This window comes from Pristis pectinata, chromosome 3 (assembly GCF_009764475.1).
Source record: "Pristis pectinata isolate sPriPec2 chromosome 3, sPriPec2.1.pri, whole genome shotgun sequence".
NCBI classification, from domain to species: Eukaryota; Metazoa; Chordata; class Chondrichthyes; order Rhinopristiformes; family Pristidae; genus Pristis; species Pristis pectinata.
Window position 1 is genome coordinate 143,039,865 of NC_067407.1, and position 18,641 is coordinate 143,058,505.

General features: G+C 45.8%; 1 protein-coding gene across 1 annotated transcript in view; it reads left to right on the forward strand.

Moving 5' to 3' along the window:
- Positions 1–18,641, forward strand: part of mcm3 (minichromosome maintenance complex component 3) — a 62,925-nt gene that overhangs the window by 17,363 nt on the left and 26,921 nt on the right. Inside the window, exons 6-11 of the mRNA XM_052012666.1 lie at positions 438–546; positions 3,143–3,296; positions 7,531–7,662; positions 13,750–13,958; positions 15,744–15,918; positions 17,305–17,431. Coding sequence (XP_051868626.1) covers positions 438–546; positions 3,143–3,296; positions 7,531–7,662; positions 13,750–13,958; positions 15,744–15,918; positions 17,305–17,431 — 906 coding nt within the window. The remainder of the gene's footprint in view (positions 1–437; positions 547–3,142; positions 3,297–7,530; positions 7,663–13,749; positions 13,959–15,743; positions 15,919–17,304; positions 17,432–18,641) is intronic.

Here is an 18,641-nt window from a genome sequence, read left to right on the forward strand (position 1 = left end):
TGCCTATAACATGCTACCAGGAAAGATGGTGGAAGCAGATACGATGGCAGTGTTAAGAGGCATTTAGACAGGAACATAAACAGGCAGGGAATGGAGGGATATGGGTTATATGCAGGCAGATGGGATTAGATTTGATTGGCATCATGATTGGTACAGACATCGTGGGCCGAAGGGCCTATTCCTGTGCTGTACTGTTCAATGTTCTTCAATGTACCGGAAAGGTCTCCATGAAGCTTCCTATAGTGCCTTATCAGAACAGTGGGTGATGAGATTGTGGCACCGAGTCCCTGACTGGTGGGCAGGAATTCTTTGCTAAGCTGGCTGTTCAGTGAGATGAACTTTGCTGTGTTCGTCACCTCCCTGGCAAATGAATGCTAATCTTTGGGTAACTAAGAAGGATGGACCACGTATAACTGTGACTGGTTTGTCGTCCTTAGAACGATTCTGATTGCGTGCCATGTCAAGATGATGAGCAAGGAGGTATCCCCCATGTTTTCTGCAGATGATGTGGCCAAGATCAAGAAATTCAGCAAGTCACGTTCAAAGGTAGGGGGGACTGTGGGGTAGTGGAGGCGAATTGGTAACAAGTTTAATGTAGGTACAATAATCCCATGAAGATGCTCTTCAACAAAGGAATAGGACAAATGACAAGAACACAAAATAGCAGGAGTACTCTAATACTCGATGTATTAATGAATGAAACTCCACAGTCCTCTGGAGAATTCCAAAAGTCACCATCTTCTGAGTGGAGAGATTTCTCCTCAATTCTGTGTTCTGCCCCTTATTTTGAGAATTCCTGAGTTCCAGATGACTTGGCCAGGGGAAACATCCTCCCCACATCTATTGCATCAAGTTCTCTATGAATTTTGTACATTTCTTTGTCACCCCTCATTATTCTAAACTTCGGGAAAACACAGACCTGGACTTCTTGATCCTCCTTCATATGATGGACACATCATCCCAGGAACTTACTGGTGAACCTTTGCTTCACACCCTCCTATAGGACTTTTTTTTTGGTGGGGTAAGGAGACCAGAATTGTCCATAGTGCTCCAGGCATAGTCTCACCAAAGCCCTCTGTAACAGTCAGAAAAAGTCCCTACCCTTGTACCCAAATCCTCTTTCAATAATAACCAACAAATCATTTGCTCTCCTAATTACCTGCTACATGCTTCAGTAACTTGTGAACAGACTCTGGTCCTCCTGTAAACCCACATTCTACAAAGTAGCCCACTCAATTGGCACCCCATCTACCACTCTAAACATTGATTCTGTCCAGCACCAGCACACCATGGCTGTAATGTGTACCACATACAAGATGCATTGCAGTTCCTTGCAAGACTATCCCAACAGCACCCCCCAAACCAAAGTCCCCGACTAGCAGGAAGAACAAGGGCGTGATCCATGGAACACCACCATCCACAGGTTCCCCTCGTGTTGCATACCATCCTGATTTGGAAGTATATCACCTCTCCTTCATTGCTCAGTCTCTATGCTGGAACATACTCTTTAGCAGCAATGTGGGAGTACCTACAATAGAGGGACTGCAGTGGTTCAAGGTAGTACTCACCACCACCTCGAGGGCAGTTAGGGATGGGCAATAAATGCTGGTCTTACTGCTGACACCTGTTTCTGGAGAGTGAAAGAATTTCCCCATCTTCCACCATTTACCAAATACACGGCATTTGTTTCCCTGCTGTACGTAGCCTCTTGTGTTTCCATGTTGTGCCTCATCTGTCCACTTGCTCAATGTGCCTGTATCCTCTTCAATCCCTGTCACTACTCGCATTCCCACTTAGTTTTGTATCATTGGTAAATTTGGAAATTTACATTTTGGTCCCTCAACCAAATTGTTATAGTTTGAGGTTGTACCTAAGCCCTGATCCTGCCTGTCAAAGCCTCCCATTAAAGTAAAGTTTATTCCTTTGTTTTACTTTAATCTTCTCGATCGACACTAGTTTATTATCCTCTATTCCATGTGGACTAATCTTACTCATCTTTGAAACAGGACTATATGCAGGAGGCTTCTAGAAATCTAAATATACCAGTTCACTGGTTCCTCACTGCTCTTCATTTTCAAAAAAAAAATCGATTGGTCAGACATTTTCCCTAATTGAAAATCAAATTGGAGAAATCTGAAGTAAATACAAAGTTCTAGAAATACAAGTCATCCAGCATCTGTGGAAAGAGCAATAGGTTAAAGACCCCTCATGAGAACTGGGAAAGTGAGATGAAAAGTTAGTGTTAAGTTGCAGAGAGTGGGGGAGAGATGGGGAGGAGGGAGAAAATGTCTGATGGGGTGAGGCCACGATTGCCATGGTGATATTGTTTGCGAAGCTGTCTGGTTGAGAGATTAATGAGAGCATTTGGACAGAAAAGAAACAAAAGGACATGTCAAGATCCTTTTGAGCTACTGTACTGATGTTGTCCCACATTAATCCAGCTACCCTCCCCCTTCTGTTAACCCGCCCTCCTTTCTAAACGTTGAATACCCTGGAATATTTAGTTCCCAGCTTTGGTTAACTCTGCTGTTGCGTTCCTGTAATGACAATTAGCTCTTACCCCATATGTGCTGCTAGTTCATCCATTTGTAGATCAGCTGCATTTAAATGTCTTCAAATGTGGCCTTTAATCATTTTCATACTCTGCCTCTTGGCTGCTTCCTTTGATTTTGTTTCTATTTTATTTGTACATTTCTATTTTCAATTTCCTACACGTTTTTCTTGATTCTGACACTCCCCTTGACTTTTCATCTCCCTCTTCCCCTGTGCAAGTATTGGTTCTATTCCTGATAAGATGTAATTGGTCCAACTTGAACCACCTACCTGCCCCATCAATGGACCCAAAGTACATTGTCTTAAGCGTGTAATATCATCCTATTGAGAGTTAGTTCAGTGCCCTGCGTGTGACAGTTCCTGGACACATTCATGTATGATGCTTCCCTTGGGTTTTGGTGGCAACCTTTGTACCAGTCAGAACATTGTCAATGCTGAAGCCTCAATCAAAGTGGGAATTGACCAAGTTTCTTGTGAACTTTTGGGTTTGGTTTGGTTCTGCTGTACTTATTTGCTCTGACGACATCTTTCAACTCTTGTTGTGGACTTGGTTTCTGCCTCAGTCACAAGGGTCTCTGCTCTATTCTAGGACATCTTTGAGCAGCTGGCCAGGTCCTTGGCCCCTAGTATTCATGGACATGAATACATCAAGAAGGCTATTCTCTGCCTGCTGCTGGGGGGTTCAGAGAAACTCCTGGAGAACGGAAGCCGGATTCGCGGTGATATCAACATCCTATTAATAGGTGCGGTATGCATGTGTAATTGTATTCTTGGATTTTATTTCTGTCTAATCTTGACTGATCTGAAATTGACTCCTAAGGTTAATTTATTTCATTTCTTGCCCCACCCCCAGTAGGGTCATTGGAAGTACTTGGATGATGAGAGTTTCCCCACATAGCATTTGGTTGGATCTTTGCAGTTTATATTGGAGAGATTATGTTAGAACCTAGAACATAGAAAAACTACAGCACAATTCAGGCCCTTCAGCCCACAAAGCTGTGCCGAACATGTCCCTACCCCAGAAATTACTAGGCTTACCCATAGCCCTCTATTTTTCTCAGCTCCATGTACCTATCCAACTGTCTCTTAAAAGACCCTATCACATCCACCTCCACCACCATTGCCAGCAGCCCATTCCACGCACTCACCACTGAGTAAAAAAACTTACCCCTGACATCTCCCCTATACCTACTCCCCAGCACCTTAAACCTATGTCCTCTTGTGGCCACCATTTCGGCCCTGGGGAAAAGCCTCTGAATATCTACCCAATCAATACCTCTCATCTTATATACCTCTATCAGGTCGCCCCCTCATCCTCCGTCGCTCCAAGGAGAGAAGGCAGAGTTCCCTCAATCTGCTTTCATAAGGTATGCTCTGCATTGCAGGCAGCATCCTTGTAAATCTCCTCTGCACCCTTTCTATGGCTTCCACATCCTTCCTGTAGTGAGGTGACCAGAACTGAGCACAGTACTCCAAGTGGGGTCTGACCAGGGACCTATATAGCTGCAACAATACCTCTCGGCTCCTAAATTCAATTCCACGATTGATGAAGGACAATACACCGTATGCCGCCTTAACCAGAGTCAACCTGTACAGCCGCTTTGAGCATCCTATGGACTTGGACCCCGAGATCCCTCTGATCCTCCACACTGCCAAGAGTCCTACCATTAATACTATATTCCGCCAACATATTTGACATACCAAAATGAACCACTTCACACTTATCTGGGTTGAACTGCATCTGCCACTTCTCAGCCCAACTTTGCATCCTATCAATGTCCCTCTCTAACCTCTGACAGCCCTCCAAACTATCCACAACACCCCCAACCTTGTGTCATCCACAAACTTACTAACCCATCCCTCCACTTCCTCATCCAAGTCATTTATAAAAATCACAAATAGTAAGGGTCCCAGTACAGATCCCTGAGGTACACCACTGGTCACCGACCTCCACGCAGAATACGACCCTTCAACAACTACTCTTTGCCTTCTGTGGGCCATCAGTTCTGGATCCACACTGCAATGTCCCCTTGGATCCCATGCCTCCTTACTCTCTCAATAAGCCTTGCATGGGGTACCTTATCAAATGCCTTGCTGAAATCCATATACACTACATCTACTGCTCTCCCTTCATCGATGTGTTTAGTCACATCCTCAAAATTCAATCAGGCTCGTAAGGCAGGACCTGCCCTTGACAAAGCCATGCTGACTATTCCTAATCATATTATACCTCTCCAAATGTTCATAAATCCTGCCTCTTGGGATCTTCTCCATTAGCTTACCAACCACTGAGGTAAGACTTACTCGTCTATAATTCCCTGTTTGTATGTTTGTAGAAGTTGGGAGGTAGATCAGTGCTATAAATGTATCCCAGGGAAGTGGCTTCAACACCAGGCCCCTGCAAGAGTTGGTGCATCCTTAACTGTAAAGGTATGCTGTGCAAGCAGTGGTTGAGTTATCAGGTTAGCAATCCTGACATGGAAGTTAAATATGCATTGTAGGAGCTGTGGAATTTGGATTAATATAGAAAATTTAAAGGAATGGTTTCTGACCACAAAACTCTGGATTGTCATAAGAGTGGCTGTTTCGCAATTGTCCTTCAGGAAATTTGCCATCCTTAACTCGTCGATCTTGGTGTGATTCCAGACCTCATCACAGCCTTGGTTCAAATGTGGACCAAAGGGGTAAAGAGAACAATGGCCTTGAAATAAAAGGAGCATTTTACTGAGTGTGGTATCGAGGTGCCCTGGTATGAATGAGGTCAATGGGCATTAAAGGCAAGACACCCAGTTGGAGTTGCACCTTGTGCAGAGGAAGGTGGTCGTTGTTGGAGGTCACTCGACCCAACTGCAAGGCATTTGCAGGAGTTCCCAGGGTAGTGTTCTAGGCCCAACCACAGAACACAGCACAGGAGCAGGCTCTTCAACCCACTGTCTGTGCTGAATTAAACTAAATCTCTTCTGCCTGTAAATAATCCATATCTTCAGCTACTTCATCAATGACTTTTCTTCCATTATAATGTTAGAAGTGGGGATGTTCATTGATTATTGAACAATGTTCAATACACAACTCTTGAGTGTGTGTGCGTGCAGCAAGACAGAACAACCAGGCATGGCCTGATGTGTCAAGTAACATTCACACCACTAAACTGCCAAGCAAATTGGTAACTTCATTTATTATCAAATGTACCAAGGTACAGATCAATTCATTACATAGTGCATCGAGGCAGTACAAAGGAAAACAATAACAGAAGGCAGAATAAAGTGCAACAGTCACAGAGAGAGTGCAGTGCAGGCAGACAATAAGGTGCAAGGCTGTAATGAGGTAGATTGTGAGGTTAAGTCCATCTTATACTAGGGGACCATTCAATAGTCTTGTAACAGCAGGTTAGAAGCTGTCCCTGAGCCTGGTGGTATGTGCTTTCAGGCTTTTGTATCTTCTGCCTGATGGGAGAGGGGAGAAGAGAGAATGCCTGGGGTGGGTGAGGTCTTTGATTATGCTGGCTGCTTTACTGAGGCAGTCAGAAGTGTTGACAGTCCACAGAGGGGAGGCTAGTTTCTGTGATGTGCTGAGCTGTGTCCACAACTCTGCAGTTTCATTTGGTCACGGGCAGAGCAGTTGGCATACCAAACCATGATGCATCTGGATAGAATGCTTTCTATGATGCATCGATTTTAAAAAAAAAAAGAAGGGTGAGGATCAACGGGGGGGGTGGGGGGGGGGGGGGACATGCTGAATTTCTTTAGCCTCCTGAGGAAATGGAGGAGCTGGTGAGCTTTCTTGGCTATGGTGTCTGCACTTGGACCAGGACAGGCTATTGGTGATACTTAGTCCTTGGAATTTAAGCTGTCAACCATCTCCACCTCAGCATCGTTGATGTACCATCTCCAACACAGTGGAATGTAACCACCTATACTTGATATTAAGTGCCATTGCCACTGCCGAGATACCTTCCCTGTGCCTCCTTTCCACTAGCTGCCACCTCCTTCTTTCCCCCCCCCCCCCCCCCCCAATTGGCTCACCATCAATATCCTTGGGATCAATGTTGACCAAAACCTCAGTTGGACCAGGCCCAAGCACACTGTGTCTATCAGAGTGATATGCTGCTTCTCCCGAGCCTTTGCGAGATGCAAATCGGCAGTGTGATGGGATGCTCTTGCTTGGATGAGTGCAGCTCCTTGAAGCAGCTTAACATTTGTTAGGGCAAAGTAATTTGGCACCCATCTGCCTGGCTACACATTCATTCCCTCCTCCACTGGCTCTAATATGCACCATCTACAAACTGCATTGTAGTTACTTGCCCAGATTATCTCAGTGATATTTGTCTAATATTATCTACCACCAGGGAGGGCAAGGCAGTATTGCAGTTTCCCATCTAAGTTGCACACCAGCAAATATATTCCTGCTTGTTAATCACTGTTAGATATAAATTGTTGAACTTCAATGCCTACTGGACTGTGGGAATACCTTGAGAGTGCCAAGAGGTGTTCAGTGGTTCACTGCTGCTCTGTGGGTAGTTAATGCAAACCAAGGCACCAAAATCCTGTAAGATGAATGGAAAGGGAGCTGGGTTGCCAGTGACATTGTATCTTGCAACTCCTGCAGTTGTAGTACACTGATAATGCACAAATGCTAGAAGTTCAAAATAAAGAAAACATTCAACGAGTTGACATCTCCATTGGAGATGTAGACTTGTTCAAGGTTGATGACCCTTGAACTTGGCAAGTGTAGCGTTGCCTTGTTTGTAAATGAATCTGCAGACTTGGGTTCCAACACCACCATTGTGAATCCAGGCTGGGTGGGTAACTGTGTCTGTGGTGTGTGGTCTGTGTGCCTGTAGTGGCATAGTGCGTTTTCATTCAGGTACCAAGTCTTGTGTAAACATTGGATTAAATTGGGAAATGTTAGAAGTACTCAACGGATTGTGCAGCATCTTTCTGTATGTACAACTTGCTGTCCCATGTGTTCCTTCTGTAGGTGACCCGTCAGTGGCGAAATCGCAGCTCCTGCGTTACGTGCTGTTCAGTGCTCCACGTGCTATCCCAACCACTGGCCGTGGTTCCACTGGGGTGGGTTTAACTGCAGCAGTCACCACTGACCAAGAAACCGGTAAGTTATTGTTTGGACTATGTACTGATATCATGGGAGGGAATATTGAAAGTGTGACTGTTAAACAGGCAGTTGGACAGGGTGATTCAGTTGGCTGGAGTTGATTGAAGCATGATTGGGGCCTGAACAGTTGCTCAAGGACGTTTAAGAAGAGAGGGAACTTCAGGGCAGACTATCTAAACCCTGCAGACTGTTGGGCCATCCCTGGATATTCTCAGACATTCCACATTCCTACTTTTCCCTATATCAGCATTCCCCCACATGTCTGCTTGCTGCCACAACAACCCCCCCCCCCCCCCCCCACCCCCCATCAACCCCAAGAACCTTGTTCTGGAAGGCGTGACTGATTTTTGGACATGGACAAACTAGAAAAGGCTGAAGTATTGGGAGAAGGTCACACACACACGGCTCCTGGCCACGTGTTCCTTTTCCATGGCTGTTCTCATTCTGGTGTACCCACTTGCCTCATCACCTCTCCAAACTCTGAGCTGCTAGGATCAATGCCATCTCCTGTGAATGTGTGGTGTTCTTTCCTGGGACCATGACTTGTACCATCTTGGCTGGTTACACCCAAGTCATGGTGGCCTTGTAAGTTACAGATATGGCACCTTCTCCCATCATTCCTGCCTGTTCTGTTTGGTCTAAGTTGCAGCCAGACTTTGTGTAGTTACAACATGACTTCTGCCCAGTAGGTGTGAAATCTAGGTTACTTTCTGCACCTGTGTGATATTTTAATTTATGCATGTGAACTCCCAGGTATTTTTGAATATCTACTGCTTTTACTATTTAGGAAACTTTCCTTTTCTATGCCCAAAGTGGGTAACTTTTACTTGCCTATTTTGACATTTGTTTGCCACAATTTTTGACCATTCATTCAACTGTTCATCCCTTTGTGATTTCATGATAAAGATGCAAGCCCTGCAGCTATCAGTATTGGTTTATTATTGTCACTTGTACAGAGGTACAGTGAAAAACTTGTCTTGCATACCAATCGTACAGATCAATTCATTACACAGTGCAGTTATGTTAGGGTAGTACAGGTAAAAACAATAACAGTACAGAGTGAAGTGTCACAGCTACAGAGAAAGTGCAGTGCAATAAGGTGCAAGGTCACAACGAGGTAGATCGTGAGGTCAGTCCATCTTCTTGTATAAGGGAACCGTTCAACAGTCTTATCACAGTGGGGAAGAAACTGTCTAAGTCTGGTGGTACATGCCCTCAGGCACCTGTATCTTCTACCCGATGGAAGAGGAGAGAAGAGAGAGTGACCTGGGTGGGTGGGGTCTTTGATTATGCTGGCTGTTTCACCAAGACAAATGAGAGGTAAAGACAGAGTCAATAGACAATAGGAGCAGAAGTAGACCATTTGGCCCTTCGAGTCTGCACCGCCATTTTGAGATCATGGCTGATCCTCAACAATCAATATCCTGTTCCTGCCTTGTCCCCATATCCCTTGATTCCCCTATCTACAAGAAACCTATCTAGCTCCCTCTTGAAAGTGTCCAGAGAATTGGCCTCTGCTGCCCTCTGAGGCAGTGCATTCCACAAATTCAACCCTCTGGGAGAAGAAGTTTTTCCTCACCTCTGTCCTAAATGGCCTAGCCCTTATTCTTAGATCATGCCCCCTGGTCCTGGACTTCCCCAACATCTGGAACATATTTCCAGTCTCTATCCTGTCCAATCCCTTAATAATCCTGTATGTTTCAATCAGATTCCCTCTCAATCTTCTCAATTCCAGTGTGTACAATCCCAGTCTCTCCAACCTCCAATAAGACAGTCCCGACATCCCCGGAATTAACCTCGTAAACCTACGCTGCACACCCTCTATAGCCAGGATATCCTTCCTTAACTCTGGAGACCAAAACTGTACACAATACTCCAGGAGTGGTCTCACCAGGGCCCTGTACAAATGCAAAAGAACCTCCTTGCTTTTGTACTCAATTCCCCTTGTAATACAGGCCAACATTCCATTAGCCTTCATCACTGCCTGCTGCACTTGCTCATTCACTTTCAGTGACTGATGAACAAGGACTCCTAGATCCCTTTGTATTTCCCCCTTACCTAACCCCACACCATTCAGATAATAATCCGCCTTCCTGTTCCTGCTCCCAAAGTGGATGACCTCACACTTATCCACATTAAACTTCATCTGCCAAGTACCTGCCCACTTACCCAACCTATCCAAATCACCCTGAATTCTCCTAACTTCCTCTACACATGTCGCACTGCCACCCAACTTTGTATCATCAGCAAACTTGCTAATGTTATTCACAATGCCTTCATCTAAATCATCAACATAGATCGTAAACAGCTGCAGTCCCAGCACCGAGCCCTGTGGCACCCCACTAGTCACGGCCTGCCATTCTGAGAAACATCCATTCACCCCTACCCTTTGTTTCCTACCCGCCAACCAGTTTTCTATCCATGTTAATACCCGCCCCCAATTCCATGAGCCCTAATTTTACCCACCAATCTCTTGTGCAGCACTTTATCAAATGCCTTCTGAAAGTCGAGGTATACAACATCCACTGATCTCCCTCGTCTATTTTCCTGGTTACACCCTCAAAAAAAAACTCCAGTAGATTAGTCAAGCATGATTTGCTCTTGGTAAATCCATGTTGACTCGACCCAATCCTATCATTGCTATCCAAATATGCCGCTATTTCATCCTTAATAATGGACTCTAGCATCTTCCCCACCACAGATGTTAGGCTAACTGGACGATAGTTCCCCGTTTCTCCCTCCCTCCTTTCTTAAAAAGTGGGATAACATTGGCCATCCTCCAATCCTCAGGAACTGACCCCAAATCTAAGGAACATCGGAAAATGATCACCAATGCATCCACAATTTCTAGAGCCACCTCCTTTAGTACCCTGGGATGCAGACCATCTGGACCTGGGGATTTGTCAGTCTTCAGCCCCATTAGTCTACCCATCACCATTTCTTTCCTAATGTCAATCCACTTCAGTTCCTCTGTCACCCTCTGCCTTTTGTCCATCCTTACCTCTGGGAGATTTCTTAAGTCTTCCCCCGTGAAGACAGATCCAAAGTACTTATTAAATTCGACTGCCATCTCCCTGTTTCCTGTAATAATTTCACCCGATTCGGTCTTCAAGGGCCCAACATTGTTCCTAACTAACTTCTTTCCCTTCACATACCTTTTTAAAAAAAAAGCTTTTGCTATCCTCCTTAATATTCCTGGCTAGCTTGCCTTCGTACCTCATTTTTTCTTCCCGAATTACCTTTTTAGTTAAATTCTGCTGCACCTTAAAAATTTCCCAATCTTCTATCTTCCCACTCAGCTTGGCTCTGCCATACCTCTTCCTTTTTAACACAATGCTATTTCTGACTTCCTTTCTCAGCCACGGTGGCCCCTTTCCCCTCTGAGTCTTTCCTTCTCTGGGGAATAAACTGATCCTGCACCTTGTGCATTATTCCCAAGAATACCTGCCATTGCTGTTCCACTGACAATTCTGCTAGGATGCCCGCCCAGTCAACTTTAGCCAGCTCCTCCCTCATGGCTCCATCGTCTCCTTTGTTCAACTGAAAAATTGACCCTTCTGATTTGCCCTTTTCCCTCTCCAATTGCAGATAAAAACTTATGTTATGGTCACTACCTCCCAATGGCTCCTTTACTTCGAGTTCTCTTATCAAATCCTGCTCATTACACAGCACTAAATCCAGAATAGCCCTCTCCCTGGTCAGCTGTCATACCAGCTGCTCCTAGAACACATCCCGCAGGCACTCTATAAACTCCCTTTCCTGGGGTCCAGTACCAGCCTGATTTTCCCAGTCCACTTGCATATTGAAATCCCCCATAACTACTGTGACATTACCCTTGCCACATGCCAGCATTACAGTTCCTCAGTTCTATCCACACTGACTCTACTTCTCCTGATTCAATGTCCCCCCTTGCAAAGGACTGAATCTCATTCCTCACCAACAGGGTCACCCCACCCCCTCTGCCCACCTTCCTGTCCTTACGATAGCATGTATACCCTTGAAAATTCATTTCCCAGGTCTGATCTCCCTGCAGCCATGTCTCTGTTATCCCAACAACATGATACTTACCCATTCGTATCTGAGCTACCTTATTCCTGACACTCCGTGCATTCAGATATAGGATTTTTAACCCATTTCTCCTCTCTCCAATTGTATTAATGTTCCGAAATTGTGTAGTTCCTACCTGTTCTCTACCCTTCATCTCGCTATCTTCTCTCTCATTCTGGATCCCCTCCCCCTGCAAATTTAGTTTAAACACCCCCCCCCCCCCCCCCCCCCCCACCGAGCAGCATTAGCAAACCTTCCTGCAAGAATGTCAGTACCCCTCCAGTTCAGGTGTAAACCGTCCCGTTGGAACAAGGAGGGGAGTCTGGTGTCAGTGATGCACTGGGCTGTGTCCACAACTCTCTGCAGCTTCTTGCAGTCCTGGGCAGAGCAGTTGCCGTACCAAGCCGTGATACATCCAGATAGGATGCTTTCTATGGTGCATTGGTAAAAGTTGGTGAGAGTCAAAGGGGACAAACCAAATTTCTTTAGCCTCCTGAGGAAGTAGAGGTGCTGGTGAGCTTTCTTGGCTGTGGCATCTAAGTGATTTGACCAGTAGGGTTGAGGTCCGTTCTTCCTGATGTCTTCTCCAGTTCAGTGAGGCCAATAATTGCCTTCAGCTCCTGAGCCTTAAATTCGGCTACCAGTCTTCTACATGCGCGTCTCTGAATCATGGTTGAGTTTGGTTCAGAAGAAACTTCAATACTAATGTTCCCTATAGATCTAGTCCTTGTATTTTTGCTGGAGGAGTCTCCCTTTTAGAGTGTCACTCTGAAATAAGCCAGAACCTGAGGCAGTTTATTTGGGTCTCTGCTGCTTGCTTGCAGTGTTTATTTCTGCCACACAAGGGTGCAGTGTGCCCAGTTATTTCATAGCACTATCACCATTGCTCTGTGATATTTTGTGTGTTGATTCGGTCTGTTCCTGTATAGAGCTTCTGCATCGCAACACATTGGGGCAGCAATGAAAGCTGTGTAGCAGGATTTCAATGGACAGCTCAACTTCTGAGGGGACAATTTCAAACAGGATTATTTACTTTTTGATAAACTGAACTTCTTCCCTAACAGCATTGTGGATTTACCCACATCTCAAGGACTGCAGCGGTTCAAGAAAGTGGCTCACCACCTCAGGCAATTGGGGATACAGTTAAATGCTAGCTTGGCCTGCAAAGCCACATCCCTTGATTGAATAAAAATAAATCTAAAGGAAGCTGCCTGCCGTGATAAGGAGCCCACTGTGCCGGAGCCTTTCCTTGTGGCTGAGGGGTGGGGGCAGGGTGTAGCCACTGTCTCAGCTGATCAAAACATCCTATTTATAGCAAACCTACTTCTCCTCCCCCCAAACCCCTGTGTATGCAGTAGGTATTGAAGATGGTTATTTAAAAATATCTCGTGAGGCCCCATTCATAGATGCTTCAGCCACTTGTTACAGCTCTGGTTCTGCCAAGGTCCAACAAAGGGGAATGAAAGAAAAGTGTTGCTTTTAGTACTCTCTGCAGTAAGGGAAAATAGTCAGTCTAATGGGTTATTTGTTTTCTGGATAATGACTCCAAGGGGAGGTTGGTCAAACTTGGGTTGTTATCTCTGGAGCATTGGAGGCTGAGGGGAGACCTGATAGAGGTTTATAAAATTGAGAGGCATAGATAGGGTAGACAGTCAATCTTTTTCCCAGGGTGGAAATGTCAAATACTAGAGGGCATAGGGTGAGAGGAGGAAAGTTTAAAGATGTTTTATATTCTGTGTTGTGGAGGTGGGTTTGGAGTTTCTGCTGTTGCTGTAGAAAAGCTACGTAGAAGAGATTTTTTCCCCCTAATCCATTTATACGACATGGGTATCACTGGCAAGGCTGACATTTATTACCCTGTTGACACTATTGGAGTAATTTATTAATTGTGATTTATAATGTGTCTGTGGGTGGTTCATTTGTTTATCCTTGGTGATTTGCCAACTGTTAGAGCTGCAGCAGAGCTGCATCCTCTCTGGTTTGTGCCTGTTAATTAGATGTGAAGTTCTGACAGCCTGCTCTCTGTCTGTCTCCCAGGAGAGCGACGCCTTGAGGCTGGTGCCATGGTTTTAGCTGACCGAGGTGTCGTCTGTATAGATGAGTTTGACAAGATGTCTGACCTGGACCGCACCGCTATCCATGAAGTGATGGAGCAAGGACGAGTGACTATTGCTAAAGCTGGCATTCATGCCAGGCTCAATGCCAGGTGCAGTGTGCTGGCTGCAGCTAACCCTGTCTATGGAAAGGTGAGGGTGTGACCGGGGATTGGAGAAGATCAATCCCACTTCTCTGCTTAAGTTCATTTGTCCATCAGTTAGGGTATCTAATCCCTTCATCTGTTTTGTTTTAGTTGTTGACATTCTCACTGCATATGGAATGTTTCAGCAAGAAGTGTAAGATAGAAGATCTTTACTAGTCACATGTACATCGAAACACAGTGAAATACATCTTTTGCGTAGTGATTTTTGGGGGGCAGCCCGCAAGTGTCGCCACACTTCTGGCGCCAACATAGCATGCCCACAACTTCCTAACCTGTACGTCTTTGGAATGTGGGAGGAAACCGGAGCACCCGGAGGAAACCCGCACTGACATGGGGAGAACGTACAAACTCCTTACAGTGGGCGGATTTGAACCCGGGTCGCTGGCGCTGTAAAGCATTGTGCTAACCACTAAGTATGCTGAGATGTCTGCCTTGTCACTGGATGGTGTTGCATGGAGTGAATAGGGTGCTGTACTTGTAGCTTGTGTTGCATGCACGGTTACCTGTGATGTTGGTTCGAATGCTCAACTGCATATCATATTGGGATTGGAGGCCTGTGGGAAAAACATGGAATGAATTGGCTAAAATTGCTTGTTTGTGTACCTTTGGATAATTGCATTAGTGTTGTTATGACATGGCAGTCTTTCCTATCTTATTTGATTAAAATTGACATTATTGATAAACGTATCCCGATAATGCACAAATGCCAGAAGTTTGAAATGAAACAGACATTCAACAAGTTGGGCAACCAGTGCAGGACTTGTACTATGAATGGTAGGGCACTAGGGAGTGTAATTGAACAGGGACCTAGGGATACAAGTGCATAGCTCATTGAAAGCAGCATCACGGGTAGACAGGGTGGTGGAGGTGTTTTGCATGCTGGCCTTCATCAGTTGGGGCATTGAATATAGGAGTTGGGACGTTGTGTTACAGTTGTGTAAGTCGATGGTGAGGCAGCACTTGGAGCGCTCTACGGTTTTGATTGCCCTATTAGAGAAAAGATGTGGTTAAACTGGGAAGAGTGCAGAAAAGATTTATGGGGATGTTGCCAGGATTCGAGGGCCTGAGTTACAGGGAGAGGTTGGCCAGGCTGGGTCTTTACTCCTTGGAACATAAGAGAATGAGGGGCGACCTTATAGAGCATAAAGTTGAGAGGTACACGTAAGGTGGACGGTACCAGCCTTTTCCCCAGGGAAGGGGAATCCAAAACTAGGGGGCACAGGTTTAGGGTGAGGGGAAAGATTTAGAAGGGACCTGAGGGGCAGCTTTTTCACACAGGGTGGTGAGTGTGTGGAACGAGCTGCCAGAGGAAGTGGGTGAGGCAGGTCCAACAGGATCATTTAAGAAGCACTCGTATAGGTACATGGAGGGGTGAGGCTTGGAGGGATATGGGCCGAATGCAGGAAATTGGGACTAGCTGGGTGGGTGGACACCATGGTTGGCACGGACTGGTTGGGCCGAAGGGCCCGTATCCATGCAGTATTGCTCTCTGGCTATCCACAGTACGAATGTTACTGAACCAGATTGATCATTTGTCATGGTGGTGGGCGGGAAGCTTGCTGAAAGTCTCCTGTGGTGCCCAATAAATCTGGGATCCAGTGGGAAGCACGGCAGGGAGGTATTCCTTGTGTTGGGCTCGTCTGGTGTAGTGAGGCCGCTGCTGTTCTGTAATGAATCGGTTTCCCTCTTGTCGAGTTACATTAGTGCTTGCTGCTCTCAGTGGGTGGACTCATTCTCCTCCTGTTGAACTGTGCCTCCCTTTTTCTCCCAGTACAACCAGTATAAAACCCCGATGGAGAACATCGGTCTGCAGGATTCGCTGCTGTCCCGCTTTGACCTGCTGTTCATCATGCTGGACCAGATGGACCCAGAGCAGGACCGGGCTGTTTCTGAACACGTGCTGCGAATGCACAGGTACAGAGCTGCAGGCGAGCAGGACGGTGATGGTAAGTTCCCGGATCTGCAGGGTGAAGTTGTGAGTGCGTGATGGGATGAAGGGCTTATTTCTGGTGTACTCCCCATTCCATCTGTCAGTAATGCAAGTGTGTGAACGAGGAGCTGGCCACTCGGTGCTTCGAATCTGCTCTGCCATTTAATAATATGTAGCTGATTAATCGTAACGTCATGTCACTACCTCCCCCAGTAACCTTTTACCTCCTTGTTTATCAAGTATCGGTCTACCACTGCCTTAAATATACACAGGTTCTGCTTCCTTTAAGGAAGAGCTCAATGAATTGACAACTTAAAAGAGAATTTTCTCTCGTGTGCCTTGAAAGGGCAACCCCTTCACTTTAAACCAGTGACCCAGTTCTAGATTCTCCAACAAGAGAAAATGTCCTCCATTTCCATCCTGTTCGGACCACTCAGGATCTTGTGCTTCAGTCATCTCCTCTCTCGTTAGAAATTGGGAATGCTGGAATGATATGCAAGTCAGGCAGCTTCTATAAAGAGAACTAGTTACCAGTTGATGAATTTTCCTCAGAACTGAGAGTTTAGAAATCAAAGGATTTTAGATGTCGGGAAGTGGGAGGGGTAGGATGGAGATAAGGGGAGACTAAATGAGGTGGGTGGTGAGGGTTCATTATTCTCAGTAAATCTGAGAGATGTATATGGTAGTGGAGGGAAGAGAAAAAGGAGGGAAAACTATGCTAGGACAGGTGCAAAGTTATGGAGAAGCCAAACATTGCAGATGCTGCATTGGTGTAAAAGTGCAGAATGCTAAAAATACTTGGAGGGAGGGAAAAACAATCCAGGGAGAAGAGAGAATGTCCGGGGTGGGAGGGGTCTTTGATTATGCTGTCTGCTTTATCAAGGCAGCGGGTAGTGTAGACAGAGTCCATGGAGGGGAGGCTGGTTTCAGTGATGTGCTGGGCTGTGTCCACAACTCTCTGCAGTTTCTTGCGGTCTCAGGCAGAGCAGTTGCCGTACCAAGCCGTGCTACATCCAGATAGGATGCTTTCTGTGGTGCATCAATAAAAATTGAGTGTCAAAGGGGACATGCCAAATATCTTCAGTAGAGGTGCTAGTGTGTTTTTTACCGTGGCGTCTACGTGGTTGGACCAGGGCAAGTTTGTATCAGAACTAGCTCGTTCTGATGCGGAGTCATCAATCAGTGAGATGACTTTCTTTCTCCACAGATGCTGCCTGACCTGGGTACTTATGGCATTTGTTCCTTTTTCAGACTTGTGGCGTCTGCAGTATGTTGTCTGCCTGTCAGTAACTGGAGCTGGAGGGTGTGTGGGCTCCCTTTTCATGGGTAATGTGGATTTGATTGGTTTTGGCTGAAGTGCTGGTATTGCCACCACTCATTGACAAGTGTGATATCTTTTTAGCCTTGCCCCTGGGCAGTGCTGTTGACATCCTGGCGACAGAGGATCCTGATGCCTTGCAGGAGGAGGAACAGGAGCTCCAGGTTTATGAGAAGCACGACAACCTTCTTCATGGAGCCAGGAGACGAAAGTAAGTCTGCCAGTTACATGAAGGAATGTAGAGTAATTGTGGTCAAATGGCTCCCAGTGTCCATGTGTGCGATCCAGTTAGGAGCTAAGCATCACGTAACCAACTTTACTTGGATGTTAATTCTTCCCTCCACCTTCTTGCTGAACTCTCTCCCTAGTGACCTCTATGCCATGACTCTGCACACAGTAGTCTTGGTGTTGAATGTGCCTGCAGATAAAATATTGCTGGGATTTGGTCAGAATTGTAGTATTTTCACTGGGATGTTGCTGGGATTAGATTATTTACCATGAGCAGAAATTGGACAAATTTGTTTTCTCTGGAGTGTTGGAGGCTGAGGGGAGATCTGATAGAGATTTATAAAATTTGAGAGACGTGGAGAGGGTCGTTGGGCAGATTCTTTTCTCTGGAGTGGAAATGTTAGATACTGGAGAGGGGGTGGGGCTAGCTTTGAGGTGAGAGGGAGAAAGTTTGAAGAGATTTACAAGGAAAGGTTTTTAAAACTAGTAGGTGCCTGTAACGCACTTCCAGGGGAAGTGGTGGAAACGTGATGGTGATGTGAGGCATTTAAACAGGTGCATGGAGGGATATGGATTATGTGGAGGCAGATAGGATTACTTGAAATGGGCATCATGGTCAGCACAGGCCTTATGGGCTGAAGGGCATGTTCCTGTGCTGTACTGTTAAACTGGAAGTGAGAGCTACAAAGGGTGTGAGCCCTTCACATGGACAGCCTGCAGTGTGGCACTTTATATGATCTGCCTCTGGGGGTTGTATTTGCTGTTGTCTCAGGATGGTTTGCTTTTCAGTCAGCTCACTGGATTAAACACTGACCTCTTGTCTGTAGACCTGGGCTCATAACGTGTGCATTGGTCATGTGGCTCCTTGTGCCTTCAAGAGATGGTGCTCTCTTCACGTTACCACCACTGGGGAGGAGGTACAGGAGCCTAAAGACTCAAACTCAATGATTCAGGAACAGCTTTTTTCCCTCCACCGTCAGATTTCTGAACAGCCCATGAACACTACCTTGTTGTTCTTCTTTTGCACTAATTTATTTTTGTAATTCATAGTAATTATATCTTGCACTGTATGGTTGCTGCAAAACAACACACTTCACAGCATACATCACTGATAATAAACCTGATTCTGATCCATTCAGTAAGATTGCAGCTGGTCCTTCATCTTCCCCCTTCTCACTGGTTCCCCTTGATTT